Source organism: Canis lupus, chromosome 5 (genome assembly GCF_011100685.1).
Source record: "Canis lupus familiaris isolate Mischka breed German Shepherd chromosome 5, alternate assembly UU_Cfam_GSD_1.0, whole genome shotgun sequence".
NCBI classification, from domain to species: domain Eukaryota; kingdom Metazoa; phylum Chordata; class Mammalia; order Carnivora; family Canidae; genus Canis; species Canis lupus.
The window spans coordinates 24879292-24898785 of NC_049226.1; the positions used below are offsets into that span (position 1 = coordinate 24879292).

General features: G+C 37.3%; 1 protein-coding gene across 5 annotated transcripts in view; it reads left to right on the top strand.

Annotated features, from left to right (window-relative positions):
- ALKBH8 (alkB homolog 8, tRNA methyltransferase) overlaps positions 1 to 19494 on the top strand; it is a 78793-nt gene that overhangs the window by 29840 nt on the left and 29459 nt on the right. For all 5 annotated transcript variants that reach the window (XM_038536295.1, XM_038536296.1, XM_038536294.1 and 2 more), the window contains 5 exons: positions 2894 to 3131; positions 5229 to 5360; positions 6029 to 6124; positions 7785 to 7889; positions 9246 to 9316. In XM_038536295.1, the coding sequence (XP_038392223.1) occupies positions 2894 to 3131; positions 5229 to 5360; positions 6029 to 6124; positions 7785 to 7889; positions 9246 to 9316 (642 nt within the window). The remainder of the gene's footprint in view (positions 1 to 2893; positions 3132 to 5228; positions 5361 to 6028; positions 6125 to 7784; positions 7890 to 9245; positions 9317 to 19494) is intronic.

Below are 19494 nucleotides of genomic sequence, written 5' to 3' on the forward strand. Positions count from 1 at the left end.
TAGTCATTAAAATTCCATGTGAATATAAAGTATTTCTTCTGGTCCTGAAGGGTAAGAAGGAAGATCAGCCATCATCTAACCAATGGCTGAACACATGTCCTAGAGAAGGTGAAGCTAGGATTAAAACTTGGGTTTCAGACCAATGGTCTTCCCTTATATCATGTTACACTGTTTTCTGTGCTGCATCATAGTTTTAGAAATGAATACTCTATTAGGGGAGATTTATTTACTTATTTATTTAAAGATTTGTTTATTTTAGAGAGAAAGAGAGTGGAGAGTGGGGGAGGGGGAAAGGGAGAGAGAGAATCTCAAGTAGACTTCCTTACTGAGCTCAGAGCCCAACATGGGGCTTGATCTTGCAACCCCAATGTCATGACCTGAGCTGAAAGCAAGAGTCAGATGTTCAATCGACAGAGCCACCCAGGCGTCCCTGCTGAGGGAGATTTAAATTTAGCAGGTAATAGGCCCATGCCTAGATTAAACACAGTACTAATGACTTCAGAGAATTAAACCAAATTTCTATAAAGAGGATAGAACACATAATAGATAGAAGTAACATGCCTGCACAGACTCTACTATTTCTGCCAAAAGCCACTGAGGCTGTGAGGCATTCAGAAGATTAAACTGACATAGTCTCTGCTCCTTCCTTCTAGAGTTGTGAAGACAAGTGTAAGGAAAGAAATGGATTAAATTTCTTTTCTGCCTTTGAAGCTGTTTCTAGTAGATCTGTTTTTGTTTTAGATTTCTAGAAGCTATAATCTCATCTTCATGGCTTCTAAATTGTTTTCTCATTTGGGCATGATGTTTTTTCTCCACAATATTTTTAAAAGAAATGAATAAAATTATAGAAGGACCTCCAATTACATATTATCTATCCAGGGGAGAACAAATGGTCTTTTCATGATGTAGTTTTTTTATTTTTTTATTTTTTTATGTATGATAGTCACACAGAGAGAGAGAGAGAGAGAGAGAGAGGCAGAAACATAGGCAGAGGGAGAAGCAGGCTCCATGCCCCGTTAGCCCGATGTGGGACTTGATCCCGGGTCTCCAGGATCGTGCCCTGGGCCAAAGGCAGGCGCCAAACCCAGGGATCCCTTGTGTGTGTGTGTGTGTGTGTGTGTGTGTGTGTGTGTGTGTGTTATAAGTATATGTGCCTTTGTCTAAATTTATAGCCATTGTAAGATTTTTCTAGAGCAGTGTCTTCAGATTGTCAGGACTAGAGAACTTAAGAAACCCTCTGAATTCTCTACTTCATATTATTGAGAAAATTGCTTACCTAAAGAATTATAAATAAGACAATTATTGCTTTTAATTATATTGTGTGACTCACATGCAACAGGTAATAAATTCCTCACTTTCTTCCCCCACTGCACTTGTTTTTGTGTGGTTTGCCTTTAGAATTGCCCATAGATCATTTAGACAGCATCTTTGAGGAGGGGCACTGGTATTCCTCAAGTCATACCTCACCATGCTCCTCAATTTCTAGATGGGGCAGTCACCCTTGACATTTATAACACCTTTGCAATTCCTTAGATTTGGGAATATAGAAATGTTTTTGTAACTGTGGCTGCATATAATCAAATTATTTTAGTACTTTAATTTATAAACCCTATTCAGCGAGGTTCAAGGCAAGCCATCTTAGACTGAATTTTATACCATGTTTTATATCATTAGTATATTTGTTCATCATGTGTATGTGTGTATTTGCATTCATAGAAAGTATTGGCTCTTTCATGACAGCACAGAGCTTTACTTTTCTTATCCAGTTTTATAATAATTCTATTACATTCTTTTAAAACAAGGTTCTAGATATTTGCATTTGGTATATATGAAACAAATACATTATGTTCTGATCTCCAGCTTTGTATAAATCGGGTTGGCAAAGTACTGTCCCCAGGTCAAATCTGGCTTGTAAACTAAGAATGAATTTTATATTTTCAAAGAGTTGTTGAAAATGAAAACAAAGAGTATGTGACAGAGACTTGCCTGTGAAGCCTAGTTTGTCAATACCTGATATAAACAATAAAACTGATAATGATTTACTTTTCTTATGCTACAAAGTTTTTAGGAGTCGTGGATTGTAAATTAAAAATGTTAACACTGTGTAGAATGTTCTACAAGAGGTGCTGGGCCATATGCAGCAGAAAAAAAGAGGAAACGTTTCCCCCCAAGCAAATCCCTTGAATAAAGTTTAGTGCAGGATTGCAAATGGCAGGAAGTAAGCAGGAAAGTAGGTGAAAGCATATAGTATGGTCTGGCAAAAAGTAAGTATTAGGTAACTCCTATTTCTTGTTTCCTTCCTATTTCTCTTTCATTGTGTTGAACTTATAAGCAGTAATAAATGTGACCTTTTAATTTGTATGTACGGCCATTAGGAAAGGAATATTTTACTGCAAAGGCTAATTTAAAAATCAATATTTATAAGATAGGTGTACTTTTTAATCCACAATATTTAATATATGGTTTATATAGTATGTATGAAATTAGAAAACCAAATAACTACCAGAAGGAAACCTTTTTACCCATCTTAATTACACCTTTGTGGAAATATTTATTTATTTATTTATTTATTTATTTATTTATTTATTTATTTATTTATTTATAAGATTTTATTTATTTATTCATGAGAGACACAGAAAGAGAGAGAGAGAGAAAGAGAGAGAGGGAGGCAGAGACACAGGCAGAGGGAGAAGCAGGCTCCATGCAGGGAGCCTGACATGGGACTGGATCCTGGGTCTCCAGGAGCATGCCCTGGGCTGAAGGTGGCACTAAATCGCTGAGCCACCCAGGCTGCCTGGAAATGTTATTTAAAAATAATCTTATTTTATCTTATTTGAAAATAAATGGATTGATATTAATTGCTCATTTTTTTCCTTTTTTTGTTTTTTTAAAGAGCCTGGTTGTCGCCAATGGTGGGTTGGGTAACGGTGTGAGTAGGAACCAGCTGCTCCCAGTGTTAGAGAAGTATGGGCTGGTGGATGCTCTCCTAATGCCACCTCATAAGCCTTACTCATTTGTGAGATACAGAACTGCAGAAGAAGCCAAGAAAGCCTATGTCACCCTCAACGGAAAAGAAATAGTGGATGATTTAGGACAAAAGATCCTTCTGTACTTGAATTTTGTGGAAAAAGGTACACAGGCATCTTATAAAAAGTAGTTGTTTCTTTTGTGTGTTTTCTTTTCATACCTAAGTTAGGAGGTGTGGCTATTATGAAACAATAACAGAACTTCGTTAGGCAGCTCCTTTTTGTCTGACAAACACTCTGTATGCACCTGGTTTGTGCCAGGCAAGGGGCCATGTTACATTAAACATAGCCTGCCTAGAAGGGGCTGAACCTACCACCCTAATGGTATATTTATTATCCGTGGTGCTTATTTTGGAACCCTGCTACCTAATTGTGTTTTTCAAATTCAATGCTGGGGATTCAGATTACCAATTTTATAGAGTCTACTCAGAAGCTTGCAATTAATCACTTAAGAATTCATTGTGATCCGAATGATTGTGTGCCAAATGTGCCGTTGATGGTGGAACACCTGTAGGCACCAGAGAGCCCTAAAGCTTCACAGTGGCAGTGTCCAAGGAACTTCCTGCAATGGTGGCAGTGTTCCTACATTCATAGCTGCACTGTCCAACATGACCGTGTGATTGAGGAATGGATTTTTTAATTGAATTTCATTTAAGGTAATTAAATAACAGCTTTATAGACTGATCTACAGAACTGCTGCAGAGATTATTGTATCTTTTCACCACTGTCCCATGGAAATAAGATGTATTGAGATGAACTTTGATGTAGACATCTGGTCTCTCATTGTATTCATTTACCTATTTAGGTAATTTAATGTTTTGTTCAGATACCCTCGAGATGGGTAGGTGAATATCATCTGACCGAATTTCTGTTTTTGTAAAATGGGATGCAGAAGAAACTTCTAAAGACTTTTTATTTATATATTTTTTCTAAAGACTTTTTAAAGATATATTTTAGGAGTTATAATTCTCAGTATCTATCTGTATTTAATTTAAAATCTGACTTAAGCTTTACAGATTAAAAAAACTGTAGTATCTGTGTATTGTGTTTATGGTCAGCTTTTGAAAACTGAATGGTTTGGGAGTAAGTTCTAATCAGGAAATGCTTTATTTATGGAGTGTTCTTTATTTGAAATCCCACATTAGATCTAGGTGTACTTCCAGGACTATTGTTATCATGTTTATAGCTTGAAAATAATTCTTAGTAGAAATGAATAGAGAACAGAACTGTGTCACAAATTTTTTGATACTTGTTTTGACTACTACCAGAGAGCCGCTGAATAACAAAAAAAAGGGTATTTTTAATTCTTTTTTTCTCAGATTTTTTTAGAAAACTAAGTATGAATTGTACTATAAATTGCCTGCCTTTAAGGAATTTTCTCCAAAGTTTTTCTTACATAATTTGGATAAGTAATATGATGCCTGATATATAATAAACACTTGATAAATATTTGTTAGGTAATTCACTATTTGTATTTCTGAAATAATAGTAAAATCTAGTAGACATTTATATTATTATTTTTGTGAATTTTTATATTAAATGATTCAAGTATGAAAACTCTTCAGCAGAAAAGCTTTAGAAGTTACATCTGTAACGTGAACGATGAGATCCCTAATGGTAAATGTGAATTACACTATTCCCTTTAGTCGTAAATTCTTTCCTCTTTTTCTTTCACAGCTGAACCTGTCTTATTCTTTGAAGGGCACAGGGACTTAAATTATTTTAATACATACCAAAGAATTTTTCATACAATGACATTTTATTTCTTTAGGATAAGTTTTTTGTTGTTTTACCTTTTTCTGTTACTGAACCTTAGCTAGTGTCAAGAACCTAAGGGCAAAAATGAGCATTTAAAGTTTTGTTTTCAGTATTTAGAGAGAGTCTGTCTTTTTAGTGGAGAGGCAAACTGTAGATATTAAGAGAAACCTTGTTTCTTAGTGAGATTTAAAAGTAGCTTGATCAAATAATATTTAAGGAAATACTGTTGTATTTGCCGTTGGTAATTAGAGTGGATAAAATGTATCATAATTTTTATCTTGGACTTTGTTTTTGTATTTTCCTATGTCATGTGCCTTTAGCATTCTTACTTTTGAATATGAGTGTTGGGGATTTTATGAACTGATAAATGGCCTCTGGGCACAATTATGTATATTTAGGAACATTAAGTTTTGTATGTGACTATTTTGTTTTGGTTTCCCACAGCACAGTGGAAAGAGTTGGGGCTTCAGGCCTTACCTCCAGGCCTCATGGTAGTAGAAGAAATTATTTCATCTGAGGATGAGAAAATGCTTTTGGAAAGTATTAACTGGACAGAAGATATAGACAATCAAAATGGTAAGTAAAATTTTAAAAATATATTTAATGTCTCTGCAGAATGCCATGTTACTGCTTCTTTTTTCCTCCTCCTTTGCTTTATTAAAATTTCTAATATTTCCTCAAAATTAGTGAAAGTAGGCTAGATCTAATATTAGGCAAGTCATACCAATAATTATTAGGAGCATTAATAAAATTGACATTTATATAGCTATCAATTTTAAGCTCCAAACTGATTAATATTTATTAGCTGACATTTGTAGAGCTAACACTGATAAGCCCTTTCACATACATTATCTTCTTTGATCTTCTCCCCCTAAGTCACGTTTCCTATGCACGATCAGCTGCTCTGCCAACAGTGGCAATGCAGGAAGAGCCTCCTGGAGATGTTTGCAAATTAGATTTCCTCTGACTCGTTCCACATCATAAATGGTCTTGTGAGTGGCAGCGCCCATGTTTGACTCTTTCAGATTGATGGGGTGAAATTCTATAAGGGTTTGTTACCATTTTAGACTGAAAAGAACAGCAGAGATGAGGTAGAATGGTTAATTTTATTAAAGACAATAATTTAGCAGTTAACAAAAATTACCTTTATTCAAGGAATCCCAGCTCACAATTTTGACTTTGAAATTGACAAAGGAAAGCAAATATTTTTCTCTTAAATAGTTTACTTTCTTCTCTTCATATAGTTCAAAAATACTTGAAACACAGGAGAGTAAAGCATTTTGGTTATGAATTCCACTATGAGAACAACAATGTAGATAAAGACATGCCATTACCTGGGGGTAAGTAATTGTTACTAAACGACAAACACTAGCTCAGAAAAGAAAGATTTAATATATTGGAAGTACGTCATACTATGTTTCATTGGTCATTTTTAGGCAGAATGTTGAAATAGCTGATTAAATTTAAAACCTTTGAATTGCATACAGTGGTGGAGTTTTGTTGTAAGAACTGGATACATAGAGCTAAGGGTCCCTTTTGAACATCATCCTTCCTCCATACTGCTCAGCAGTAGTACTGTTAGCAGGTGTGTACACATCATTCCCGTGCTGTAACAAATGACGTTGCATTGCAGGGCAGATACCTGTAAAAGTATACAGTTGTTAACATGTGTTATGCTGTATGCTATGTTGTATGTTCACATATTCCATGTATCCCTCCAGCCTGTTCTTCCTCCTTTATTAAATGTTTTGGAGATCTTACCCAGTTTTTCATTGTATTCAGTGTTCAGCAATGGCTTATTCAGTTAATTCCCAGTTGTTCAACATTTAGGTTATTTCTAGCTTTTAGCTTTTATATAAGGAGTGCTGCTGTGCATGTCTTTATATATACCTCTTATGTAGTAAGCAGAAAGTAGAATTGTTATGTTGAAGTTTTGTTCATTTAAAAATGTTAATAGATGCTGAAAAATTACCCCCAACCCAGCTGTATTGACATACTCCTATGGAGCGTGTATGTACCTCCTTCCCCTGACCCACACCAACATATGATATTATAAAATGTTTAACTATATCATTTCCTAATTACTAGTGAGGTTGGCCATTTTTATTTACCTTTCTGGAATTCCTTTTCATATCCTTTGTCAGTTTTTCCTAAGGAGTTGACTGATTAGTAAGATTTTACCGTATAATCTGGATATTAAACCTTCAGTAGGATTTTGTTGGAGTTATATTTATCTTTTTGACTTTTAATCTTATTTAAGGCTTACTGTCATTCATGAAATAATGTTTCTGACTCTAGTGAAAATAAATTAGTTCTACTTTGAAAACCATGTTTTGTTTTTGTTTTTGCTTTTTGCTTGTTTTTTAAATATTTTAATTTTTAAAAATTTTTTAATTTTTAAAGTAATCTCTATACCTAATGTGTGGCTCAGTGTCACAACCTGGAGATCAAGAGTCACATGCTCCTCCGACTGAGCCAGCCAGGAGCCCCTGAAAACTGTGTTTTTTAAGAGGAAATGATTTAGAGGAACCTGGCTGGCTTAGTCGGAAGAGAGAGCAAATCTTGATCTCGGGGTTGTGAGTGTGAGTCCCATGTTGGGTGTGGAGATTTCTTAAATGAATAAAAAAACTTAAAGAAAATAAAAGGAAATGATTTAGAATAAGTAAGTTAAATTTAAATTAAATTTAAATAAGAAAGGGTGGTCAGGCTAACTTCCAGTATATAATAGTAAGTTTTATAATTTTATTGCTGTTTTACAAAATGCTAAAATTGTGAGCAAAATTGTTCTTTTGGATATTTTGTTTGATTAAAATCAATAAAATAAAAGATTCTTAAGGTTTTGTTTTTATTTTGTTTTGTCTTATGGGTTTATTTTTATGTTTAGATCTTGACTGCTAAGTTAAAAGCTGTGGTTTTTCTCCTAGTGGCTTTTTTTTATTCTTGAGTAAAACATGCAAAGCAAATATCTTAATGTTCTATCTTTATGAATACTGACATCAGGTCTTCCTGGCATTTGTGATAGCTTTCTGGAGAAATGGTTGAAAGAAGGTTTCATTAAACACAAACCCGATCAGTTGACTGTAAACCAGTATGAACCTGGACATGGTGAGTATTTTCTTCCTTTAACATTCCAGTCATATAGTTCATAACTAAGTAGATTCTGTAACTCAAAGATATTCTTTTTTTAGCTTACACTGACTCTCCACAGGGATTTGCTTCTGTTTGTTACCGGTGTTGACTTTAGTCCCTTACAAATCTACGTTAGCCCCTCATGTCTCAAAGTTTAGATTAGCAGACTGGCACAGTTGCTGTTTGTGATTTTTTTTGTCTGCTTCTCAACATTTCATGTAGAGAGGGAGGAGATTGTTTTAAAGACATAGGAGACATGGGTAAGAAGAACCATTCGTATCATTTACAGATACCTGCAGGAGGCTGCTTGGTTGCATGGTCTTGCTCTTCCTTCTCCTCTGAGAATGTGAAGACAGTTCTAGGACAATACGTTAGTAAAAAATCTTGAGACTCTTGAGGTTTTTGCACTTACAGCAGCATCTTCATCGATAGTTGTAGTAATGAGATTATCTTAAGGATATTATTAATTGGGCGGCTCGGATGGCTCAGCCGTTTAGTGCCGCCTTCGGCCCAGGGCGTGGTCCTGGAGACCCAGGATTGAGTCCCACGTTGGGTTCCCTGCATGGGGCTTGCTTTTCCCTCTGCCTATGTTTCTGCCTCTCTCTCTCTCTCTCTCTCTCTCTGTGTGTGTCTCTCATGAACAAATAAATAAAATCTTAAAAATTATTAATTTTATTAATCATTTCCTAATGAAACAATCTTAGGATTTATTAATCTTAAGGCAGACGTTGTGGAGTTTTGGGTTTTTTTCCTGCTTTTATCACACTGTACTGTAATTGCTTATTTACCTGTCAGTCTTTCTATCGGTCTGTCTGCTCCTTGAGGACAGGGATATGTCTTACTTGCTTTATGTACTCTTACCATGTAGCAGAGTTCCTTTTTCTTAGGGGTTACTCAGTATACTTACATGAGAAGTTGATGGAGGAAGCCACATCTTAATGATTGGTATGCTTGGTTTTCACACCTGGCCATTGCTGTTGTTGTGCATGTACTTGGGATCCCTGTTGAAGGGAAAACACGACTTTGGTACTTAACCTTTCATGTCATGCTCTTGGGCTAGGCGTAGGTAAATGGCCTAGGTAAGCAGTGACTCTCACGTCCTGATTTCAGAATTGAGTGCTAGCAGCGCTTCAATATGAAGACATTTCTAGTTCAGAATTAGTTTGATTTTATGTAGTCACATTCCCCTTGAATGTTTACTTTTAACTAAAGTTATAGTACTTTCCTGATTACCAGTGTTCTCACCCTAATAGTGTGAGGCCGTATTTAGAGTCATCTGAAATCTACTGAAAGGAAAAATGAAATGACATGTTATTTTATTTTCTGTCCCAGGAATTCCTGCTCATATTGACACACATTCTGCTTTTGAGGATGAGATTGTTTCTCTCAGTTTGGGGTCAGAGGTAAATGTTCAAGCATTTTCATTAGCCATCAACAACTATTTTACCTTATATAATACTGTTTTCATAGGATTTCCTGCATTTCTTAATTAAAATAAGATTTAAAAATGAGAAGTAAAGGTGCTATAATACTTCCATTTCTTATAGAATGTAAAATTGTCACAGCCTCTTCTTTCAAGTGTATGAAGCTTATCTGTCAGCTGATCAGATGGTAGGAGAACCCCTGCTTTTTACACATTTTCTTACTTATTTCACTTGGACCTGGTGAATACAAGCCAGACTACTCTCCTTACTCGTGCAGCGTTGCCATCTAGTGGCGAGAGGTGGTAGCTGCAGGCCACGGAAAAAGGAACACGAAACTAAAATGTGTGTGCTCAGAATTTTGATACTTTTTCTCATATATTACCTGATTCAGTCCCTTCAAAAACTATAAGCAGTACAGGGTAATATCCTCATTTTTACAGATGAAGAGTGCAAGGCTCATGTTTATTCATTGACTTGTTTGTATGGCTGCACTTCACTTGAACTGTTAAAGAACATAAAAAGCATGATTGAAACGGATGAGTGCAAACCACAGATAAAGTTTTAGTTAAAGATCAGAATTTTAAGTCCAGAAGAACCTTTAAAATATAAGGTCATCTAATCTAACTAAAGTTTGCTTCAAAATCTGATCTTATTCCTGGAGGTAAATAACTGTTTACTGGGTTGTTTTTTGTTTTGTATTCATATGGTTCCCCACTTTGGCTCTTTAACTGATGCTGAGCTTGTTGATCCTGTTCATTCTGTGACGAGAGAGTTAGTGACGTTTGATGAGACGGGACCATCTTATCAACCACCTGTGTGGATTTTTATTAAATGCTTTATAAAATAATGAGGACAGGTAGGAAGAAGAAAAGAGCTCTCCTCTGTCTGGCTTATTTTTATCTTACCTCGGTATCCTGGCTCATGGCTTTAGAGGGTCAGTAAAGAACATCTTTGTCTTTTCCTCTTAACTGTATAACCAGCTGAGAAAGAAGACATAACTGGAGGTCAGAATGTCAGCTTCTCTACTGAGAAAGCATGGAGAGCATGGCTTTAGACCCACAGCTAAGTATACTTGTTAATACTTCACCTCTGAATTAGAGTGACAAGTCTCCTTGTCACTGGCACAGTCAGACAGCTGGATACCTTCCTCATAGAGGCAGGTTCTTCCTTGACATGAAGGAGCATGTAGTAGGTTCTGTGAACCAGCTGGACCTGAGAAAGAGAGGGAAGAGCTCAACCAAGCAAACGTGGCCCCAGGCTGGCCCTGGCTCAAGCCTTCTCTCCCGGGAATCAGAAGTGAAGGATTGGAGGGGCACCTGGGTGGCTCCATACATTAAGGATTTGACTCTTGATTTCAGCCCAAGTCATGATCTCAGGGTCATGAGATTGAGTCCCGCATCCAGTTCCATGCTCAGTGGTGAGTCTGCTGGAGATTTTCTCCCTCTGTGCCTCCCCCTGCTTGTTCACACGCATTCTTTCTCAAATTAAAAAAAAAAAAAATTTTTTTTAAGTGAAGGAATGGAGAAAAGCCAGGTATGTTGTTCTTACACTTTCACTCCTGTGGAAATTTGCACCTTACCTAGAGAAATATGAGGAGTGGGAACTACATGTTCTTCTACATTAAAAGTCAAAGAAGAGAAAACAAGCCCTTTACCCTCTCTGATCATCTGCTGCGCTTGTCACCTCCACTTGGTGTCTCGAAGGCACATAATTTTCAGCTGCCAATTTGAATGATGGGGTTCTTGGTTAAAGCCATCTTTGTAATAGCAGAAAAGAATGCATGTTACAAGTTACGACTAGAACAATAGATTTTCTTGTAAAAGATAGGTTTTGACAGGTAGCTGATCTTTGTAATTTTGGGAAAAAAAATTTACTAACCATGTAAATGTCTCATGCTATTTAAGAAGTTGACTGTATTTGCAGCCCTTTGTTTCATATGTAAAGTGGGATTAATACTAGCTCTTGCCTGGCTGAAGGATTGTGAGTAAATGTTGATGAACTGTCTAACTTAGAGCAGTTCTTATGTGTGGAGACTTCCTGAGATAAGCTGCTTCTTGGTCCCTCCTGGAAGGTTTCACTCTGTAACAGAGGGAAGGCCTCAAAATAAGACTTCCCGTGGTCACCAAAAAGAAGGCTTCCACCTTTTCTTGTTGTGTTTTCCCACCATTGCTCCTGTGCTCTTCTGTTTGCTTTTGACACAGTGTAGTTGGTTGCAGTCTCTCCTGGTCTTTGCCCCAGACCTAGAACCTGGCTCTAGACTTCTGTCCCTTTTTTATTTTCTTATCCTTGACATCCTTAATTGTTGTAAGAAATTTACTATAGTGTCTAGCTTCCATTCCATTGTAATAATTTGTCAGTGGCATCGTAGTTTTTTTTTTTTAAGTGTTTGTTTCTCCTTAGCTAAAATACTTAACTTTTTACTTGCTTCCTTTTACTAGAAAATTTCTGAGAACTCCTAACCTTTTTTTTTTGCCATAAATTTCCAAACAGTATATATTGATTTTAGGTGTAACATAGTGCTTTGAAATTTATATACACGGGGCACCTGGGTGGTGAAGCATCTGCCTTTGGCTTAGGTTATGGTCTTAGGGTCCTGGGATCAAGTCCTGCATCAGGCTCCCTGCTCAGTAGAGAGTCTGCTTCTCCCCCTGCTTGTACTCTCTCTCATTCTCTCTCTCAAAAAAAAAAAAACAAAAAACAAAAAAACAAAACAAAGCAAAAAACCTCTTTTTTAAAAAAGAAATTTATATACATTACAAAATGATTACCATAACAAGTCTGCTTACCTTCTGTCACCCTAAAAGTTACATCAAAATTCACAGAAAGACCAACCAGAGGTTACCACAGTGGGCACAGATGGCTGTTGGTATTAAACACAGTTATTTGGAGAAGTAGGAATTTTATAAGAAGTTGGTTTATCAGTAAATACTTTTTATCATGGTGATTTTTGCAATTGACTGGTCTGGGCAGTTGGGTATTTGGTTAATGAAGACTCTGACTATTGAATGCCTGCTAGAGGGCTCGTCTTTTATTATATTACCTGTTCTTTCTCCAGGCTCTTGGTTTTAGCAGTCATTGAGTCCAGCTTGATCTTCTGAAATACAAGATATTGAATACAATTTTTTTGTGAAATGTCTTGAGTGACCCGGTTTCTCTGTTGCCAGCTAAATAGGTGCGTAGGTTCTGTGGTATTTCCCCCCCAAACGCAGTGTAGTTTGCCCCAGGGATCTTCTGATGCTGGAGTGATTCTCATTGCTTCCTGTATTCAGGAATGACGACTCATAGGGTAACTTCTCTTTTTAGTAGTATATTGCTTTAACAGACAAATATTTCATTGTTTTCTTGTCCTCAGCACAAATTGGGGAAAAAAAACTGAAGATAGTTTCTTGATGGGACTTGAAACAACTAATACAGTCTGGACCATTAGAAAACTGACCTCATCTTTCTTTTCTTTTCTTCTTCTTCTTCTTTTTTTAAAATAAGATTTATTTATTTATTTATTAGAGAGAGAGAGAGAGAGAGATCGAGCACCCAGAGGGGGAAGGAGAAGCAGACTCCCCACTGAGCTGGGAGCCCAGCGTGGGGCTTGATCCCAGTACCCTGAGATCATGACCTGAGCCCAGGACGGATGCCCAACCGACTAAGACCCCTAGGTATTCCTAAAAGATATTTTCTTTTTACTAAGTCTGAGTGCATCTTTGTTTTTAACCGTTTACCACCCACTGCTATACTCCTGTACAAAACTCTTCCTGAGTTTCCTGCTCTGTTTAATTGTCCACCAATGCATCAATTTAGAACCTGGGAAATATTCTTGACATACCTTTTTAAGATTGTGAATTTTGCTTCCAAGTACTTTTTTTTTTCCCCCAAGTACTGTTTTAACTATGTCTCACAACACTTACTTTTAAAAACAGCTCCTGGTGGTATAATTGTCATGCAGTAAGCCACACATATTAAAATAGGTGCTCATGAAAGCTTCACCACTTTCAGGATGACAAACGTATCCATCATTCCCTGAAGTTTCCTTGTCTCCTCCTGTTCTTCTTCAATACCACAGATCACATAGTATTTTCCAGAGTCATCTACACAGGCATCTTAACGGAGTATACTCTTTGCTATATGGCTTCTTTCACTCAACATAATTACTTGAGATTCATTCAAAGTCTAAGCTTACTTGGTATCTTTACTTTTTTGCTGAATAGTATAGGAACATCAGAACGCTGACTCCATTACTTCCTTATAATTTATATCCTATTATTGTGTATTTGAATTTTCTTGATTTACGATTTTTATTTTTTAGATACTTTGACAGTTAACCTGAGAGAAATGTTCATTTAGACATGCTTAGCATTTTCTTTGCCCTTATTCTTTTATGTCACACCTTCCATCAGGGATCATTTTCCTTTTGCATGATGCAACACCCTTTAGATTTCCTTAATCCAGGTCTGCTGTGGCTCATACTATGTTATTTCTGTCTGCAAATGTCTTCATTTCACTTTCATCCTTCAGGGATATTTTCACTGGGTATAGAATTCCAGGCCGGCAGTTACTTTCTCTTTGTGCATGAAAGACTATTTTCTTCTGGCTTCCACTATCGCTCTTGTGACCTTTGATGATGACCTTTATTTATTTCTTTGGTTTCTTTTATTTTGATGTGCCTGATTATTCTATTTATTTTGATGAGTTTATTTATTTTGGGGATTTATTGGGTTTCTTGAAACGGTAGATTTTTTTTTTTTCCCATCAGTTTTGGAAACTCAGCCATTATCCCTGTAGATTTCGTCTCTATTCCATTCTTTCCATCTGCCTGTTTTCTGTAGAAGTTGTTTTGCTTACCCTCTCTTCTGTGTTTAGTGTATTTTATCTCTCCATGCTTTACTCCAGACATTTTCTTCTGTCTGTAATTCTCTTCTCAGCCATGTCTGATTTGCTCTTAAACCCATTCATTGATGGGTCATGGTGTTTTTCTGTATTAGAGTATTTGCTTGGTTTTTCTTCAGATTTACAATGTCTTAAAAAAAGTCATTTCCAGGTCTCTGCCAAAATTATCAAGCGTAGCGTTTTTATCTGTAAACATGAGAAGAATCTTTGTTTCTTAGCCTGTATCTGATATTTGCATATTTGAGGTCCCCGTGGTTTATTTCTGTTCTCCCTGTTAGACTGTTTTTTTTCCAGAGCAAATACTGTGGTTCATTCTGATTCAGAATGTTTGAGATGAAGGTTGATTTTCTGTACTTCTAGAAAGCTCACAATTATGATATTTAGTTAGGATTTTGAATTGTGGGAGTTAGAAAATGTTGAAATACTAAATCTATATAGTATCAACTCCAAAGGCAGTAGGATTTCTTAGTAATCTTTCCCAGAATAAATAGACATGGAAGAATGTAGGCACCAGGGGCAGTTGTGGTCACCATGCAATTAAATACTCCAACGCAGCTCTGGGAACAGAAAAAGTGAGAGTCTGTGAGCATTGTGTCCAGATCCTTAGGTGTTTGCACTGGGACTCGATTTGGCATTGGACAAGTTGGGAGAGTTGGGTTCTAACTCATCCCTCTTGGGGCCACAGAGAAATCACCTAATTTCTGTGCTTTCTGTCATACATTGGCATATGTTGGCATATAATTATTGAATTTTAGTTATTATACAGAATTGAGAAGAATTTATTTATTTTTTAAATATTTTATTTATTCATGAGAGACACACAGAGAGAGAGAGGCAGAGACACAAGGCAGAGGGAGAAGCAGGCCTCATGCAGGAGCCTGACGTGGGACTCAATCCCGGGTCTCCAGGACCACGCCCTGGGTTGAAGGTGGCACTAAACCGCTGAGCCACCTGGGCTGCCTGAGAAGAATTTAATAATAATGACTGCAGGTACGGTTGCCTCCACTCCTGCTACCAACACTAGTGTACTATGATCATCACCACCTGCAATGAGGTGTTTTCTTTTTTCTTTTGCTTTTTTTTTTTAAAGATTTTATTTATTCATGAGAGACACAGAAAGGCAGAGACATAGGCAGAGGGAGAAGCAGGCTCCCTGTGGGGAGCCCAATGCAGGACTCTATCCTGGGACCCCAGGATCATGACCTGAGCCAAAGGCAGACACTCAACCACTGAACCACCCAGGTCCCCCTCTTTTTTCTTTTTCGTGTGTGTGTGTGTGTGTGTGTGTGTGTATGTATTTCCTGGTTTGTTTTTTGTAATTGAAATATAATTGACATATAACATTGTATTAGTTTCAGGTGTATAACATAATGACTTGATATATACACATTTTGCGAAATGGTCACCATAGTAAGTCTAGTTAACATGTGTCCTCACACATGATTACAACTTTTTTTTCTTATGATGAGACCTTTTAAGATCTCTCAACAACTTTCAAATATACACTACAGTATTAATTATAGTTGTCATGCTGTACCTTGCATCCTCAGGATTTATGTTTTATAACTGGAGGATTGTTTACTCATTTCACCTACCTTCTGCTCCCTCCTTTGGCAACCGTGGTCTGTTCCGTGTATCTAGGAGTTTTTTCATTTCTTAGGTTCCACATGTGAGACCATGTGGCATGTCTTTCTCTGACTTATTTCACTTAGCACAGTGCCCTCCAGGTCCACCCATGTTGTTGCAAATGGCAAGATTTCCTTCTTTTTAAGGGCTGAATAATATTCTATTGTGTATAAATACCACAACTTTTTCATTCATATATCGGTGGACGCTTAGGTGTCCTCCTTGTCTTGCTGTTGTAGATAATGTTGCAGTGAACATGGGGTGCAGATATCTTCTTGAGTTAGTGCTTTCATTTTTTTTTGGATAAATACCCGGAAGTGGAATTACTGGATCCTATGCTAATTCTATTTTTTTTTGAAAGATTTCTAATTTATTTATTCAGAGAGACTGAGAGGCAGAGACACAGGCAGAGGGAGAAGCAGGCTTCATGCAGGAAGCCCAACGTGGGACTCGATCCCGGGTCTCCAGGATCACACCCCGGGCTGCAGGCGGCGCTAAACTGCTGCGCCACCGGGGCTGCCCTAATTCTATTTTTAATTTCTTTTTTTTGTTTGTTTTTTATTTTTTTAATAATAAATTTATTTTTTATTGGTCTTCAATTTGCCAGCATACAGAATAACACCCAGTGCTCATCCCGTCAAATGCCCCCCTCAGTGCCTGCCAACCAGTCACCCCCACCCCCTGCCCTCCTCCCCTTCCACCACCCCTGGTTCGTTTCCCAGAGTTAGGAGTCTTCCATGTTCTGTCTCCCTTTCTGATATTTTTAATTTCTTGAGGAACCTCCATGCTGTTTCCAGAGTGGCTGCAGCAGTTTGCATTCCCACCAACAAGTGCAGGAGGGTTCTCTTTTCTCCACATTTTCAACACTTTTTTCTCCCCTCCCCTCTCCTCCCCTTCCCTCCTCTCCCCTTTTTTTCTTTTTTTTGATAGTAGCCATTCTAGGAGATGTGAGGTGATAGCTCATTGTGGTACCTATGGAAAGTGCTATCCTAAGTGAGTTTTTTTAATGAGGAATAATCTAGGCCTTAGAGATAAATTCATGACTATTATTGTTCTTTTTACTTTAGCTGTCTCATTTTGGTTATCTGTGTATATGAGTCTGTTGACTTATTTTGCTTCAGGAGGAAAGCTCAGAAAATAAATAAATGGAATTTAGGAAGCCTTCTGTTCAAAAATGTAAGGTACATTACTCTGTTTTTTTCATATAAATTGCTTATGATGAATTTATTCATTTGTTTATTCAAAAATATTTTTTGAGTATAATCTACTAGACAGACTCTAACAAGTAATTAATAGGACAAAAATCTCAAAAAATGTTTTTTAAAGCTAAAATGTTTCATTACCTTTGGAGCTTTTTCATATGTAAAATAAAACTTCATTTTACTGAAATGGCTTGTGATTGACTCTTGGTTTTAGAGTCCAATTTTGGATGACATGGATTTTCACTTCACAGTTCCTATAGAGGAATAAAGCCACGGTGTGATAAATGAAAGCTCATAGTAGGTGGTCTCGTTGCAAACATGTGAGCATGACTATCTTATAGGCTTTTTTTTTTTTTTCCTAAGATTTTATTTATTTGAGAGAGAGAGCATGAATTGGGAGAGAAGTGGAAGGAGAGGGATAGGGAGAAGCAGACTTCCCACTGAGCAGGGAGCCTGATGTAGGTCTCAATCCCAGGACCCTGAGATCATAACCTGAACCGAAGTCAGACTCTTAACCCACTGATCCATCCACCCAGGCACCCATATATTATAGGCCTTTATGCTAAGCATTCATAATATGAGATATTCAGTGGTGGCTAAAGTATCTGCAATTTAGCATCTTTTCTTTCAGGCTTATTTTTCTGTTATGCAATGTTTCCTCTGCTCTCTTTTGTGCCTTTTGCAAATGTATTTAAACCATTAAACTTAAAAATGAAAAATGCCTCCTCTTTTGTCTCACATTCTACTGAGCTCAGCCAGATAAGACAGTTCCAAATCATGTGTATTTGGGAGTGGAGAGGTAGAGATGGCAGCTTCTATTCATTTGGCAGCTGAGACCTAGTTCTGTAAGGCAGAGTTGTACTGAGAGGTGGAATTTGCTGACATATGCTAAAAAGTAGATTTGTTTGTGAGGTTTTCTTTTTAAATTTGAGCCTCATTTTGCTTGTTTCACATGTACAGTACTACTGACAGGTTCCCAGGTATGTTTGCTAAATGCATACATGGTACCTGACCAGCTGGGGAAGTTTTCACACCAGAAACATCAGGTATCCCCCCTCTTAGAAGCAGTGAGAAGCAAGTGCATTGGGGCTACCATGGTATTTCACTCTTGCATGTCCTACTTGAGGGACCCCTTTGCTATGCCATAAAGCACTATCTCATGTTTATGTTCCAGTATGTGACAGTTTCTCTCTCTTGACAAGAATACTGAGACCTATCCTTTATTGTATCACTCCTGAGTGCAGAACAAGGAATTAGAGCTTGGTTTCCTTTGGTGATTTTCAAATGGGAGGCCCTGGGTTTTGTTGCTGCTATTGTTTCTTTCCTTTGAGTTTCACAAGACTTGGTGAGATTCCTTCTCCTGAGATTCCAGTTTTCAAGAAATTTAGCAAATTTCAAGGTTCCTGTTTTTGTTGTTTGGAAACATATCTTGCTAATGGGAATTAAGGAAGGGACATAGAGGGAAAGAGGTTGGTTTCAGTTTTTGATTTTTAACTTGCTTTAAGGAATGGAAACTGAGCAGGCTTATATGGGAGGAGATTGAAAGGTTATTGACAACATCAGTTGCTCGTCTCCAGGGTGTCCCAGAGACCCTGTTATTCCTATTCCTATTATTCCTGGAATAATATGGCACATCAGCAGGCTTCTCGTCCAGCTACTTGTCATCTGGGCAAAGTATACTTCTGGGAGTGTCATTTGTAGACAGAAAATTATACTTGTTTTACTAAAAATGTTCTAAGTTCCTCTTCTCTCCCACAGTGAACTAATTACTTACGATATGCTGGGATTCTGTATTTGTGATCTAACGAAAGGATATAAACGGACATTTTTTACTTACCCGTGATTCTTTGTCAATAGTTTGTAGCTTCAGTCTTACACATATGTAATCGTGAGTCTGTCTGCTTCTCTTCTTTCTCACTTGTCCAAACATGTTAGACATGCCTCACCTGTTTGCTGTTTTCAATAAGAAACAAATTCTTACTACATTTGGGTCCAGTGACAACATCAGAAGATTTATATTAGGCAGGCTGTGGGAAACAGGGACTTCTCTCTCTCTCTCCTCTTCCTTCTCTGCTGTGGGATCTCTTCTTAGGTCAAACACAGTGACTTCCATCACATTGGCATTCACCATTCTCTGAATCACATGTCCTGCTTCTCATAGTGTGATCTCTTGTGTATATGCCCCTCGGGATTTCAGAAGGCTAATCATCTCAGCCCCTTCCTAACCAATAAGGATCCACATTAAGTTTGTGTTCTTTCTCTGAAGTGTTGAAAGTAGGAATGTGCTCTCCATTTTCCTGTTTAGCTGACACGGAGATCTATTTATTTCATGTACTTTTGTGTCACGAATCTTCTTCTACTTGAGTGATAGAGTGATGGCTATGTCTGGGGTTTTCATTCTATTGTACTTTGGATGCTTAAAGGTTTTATAAGATCAGAAAGTCTAGG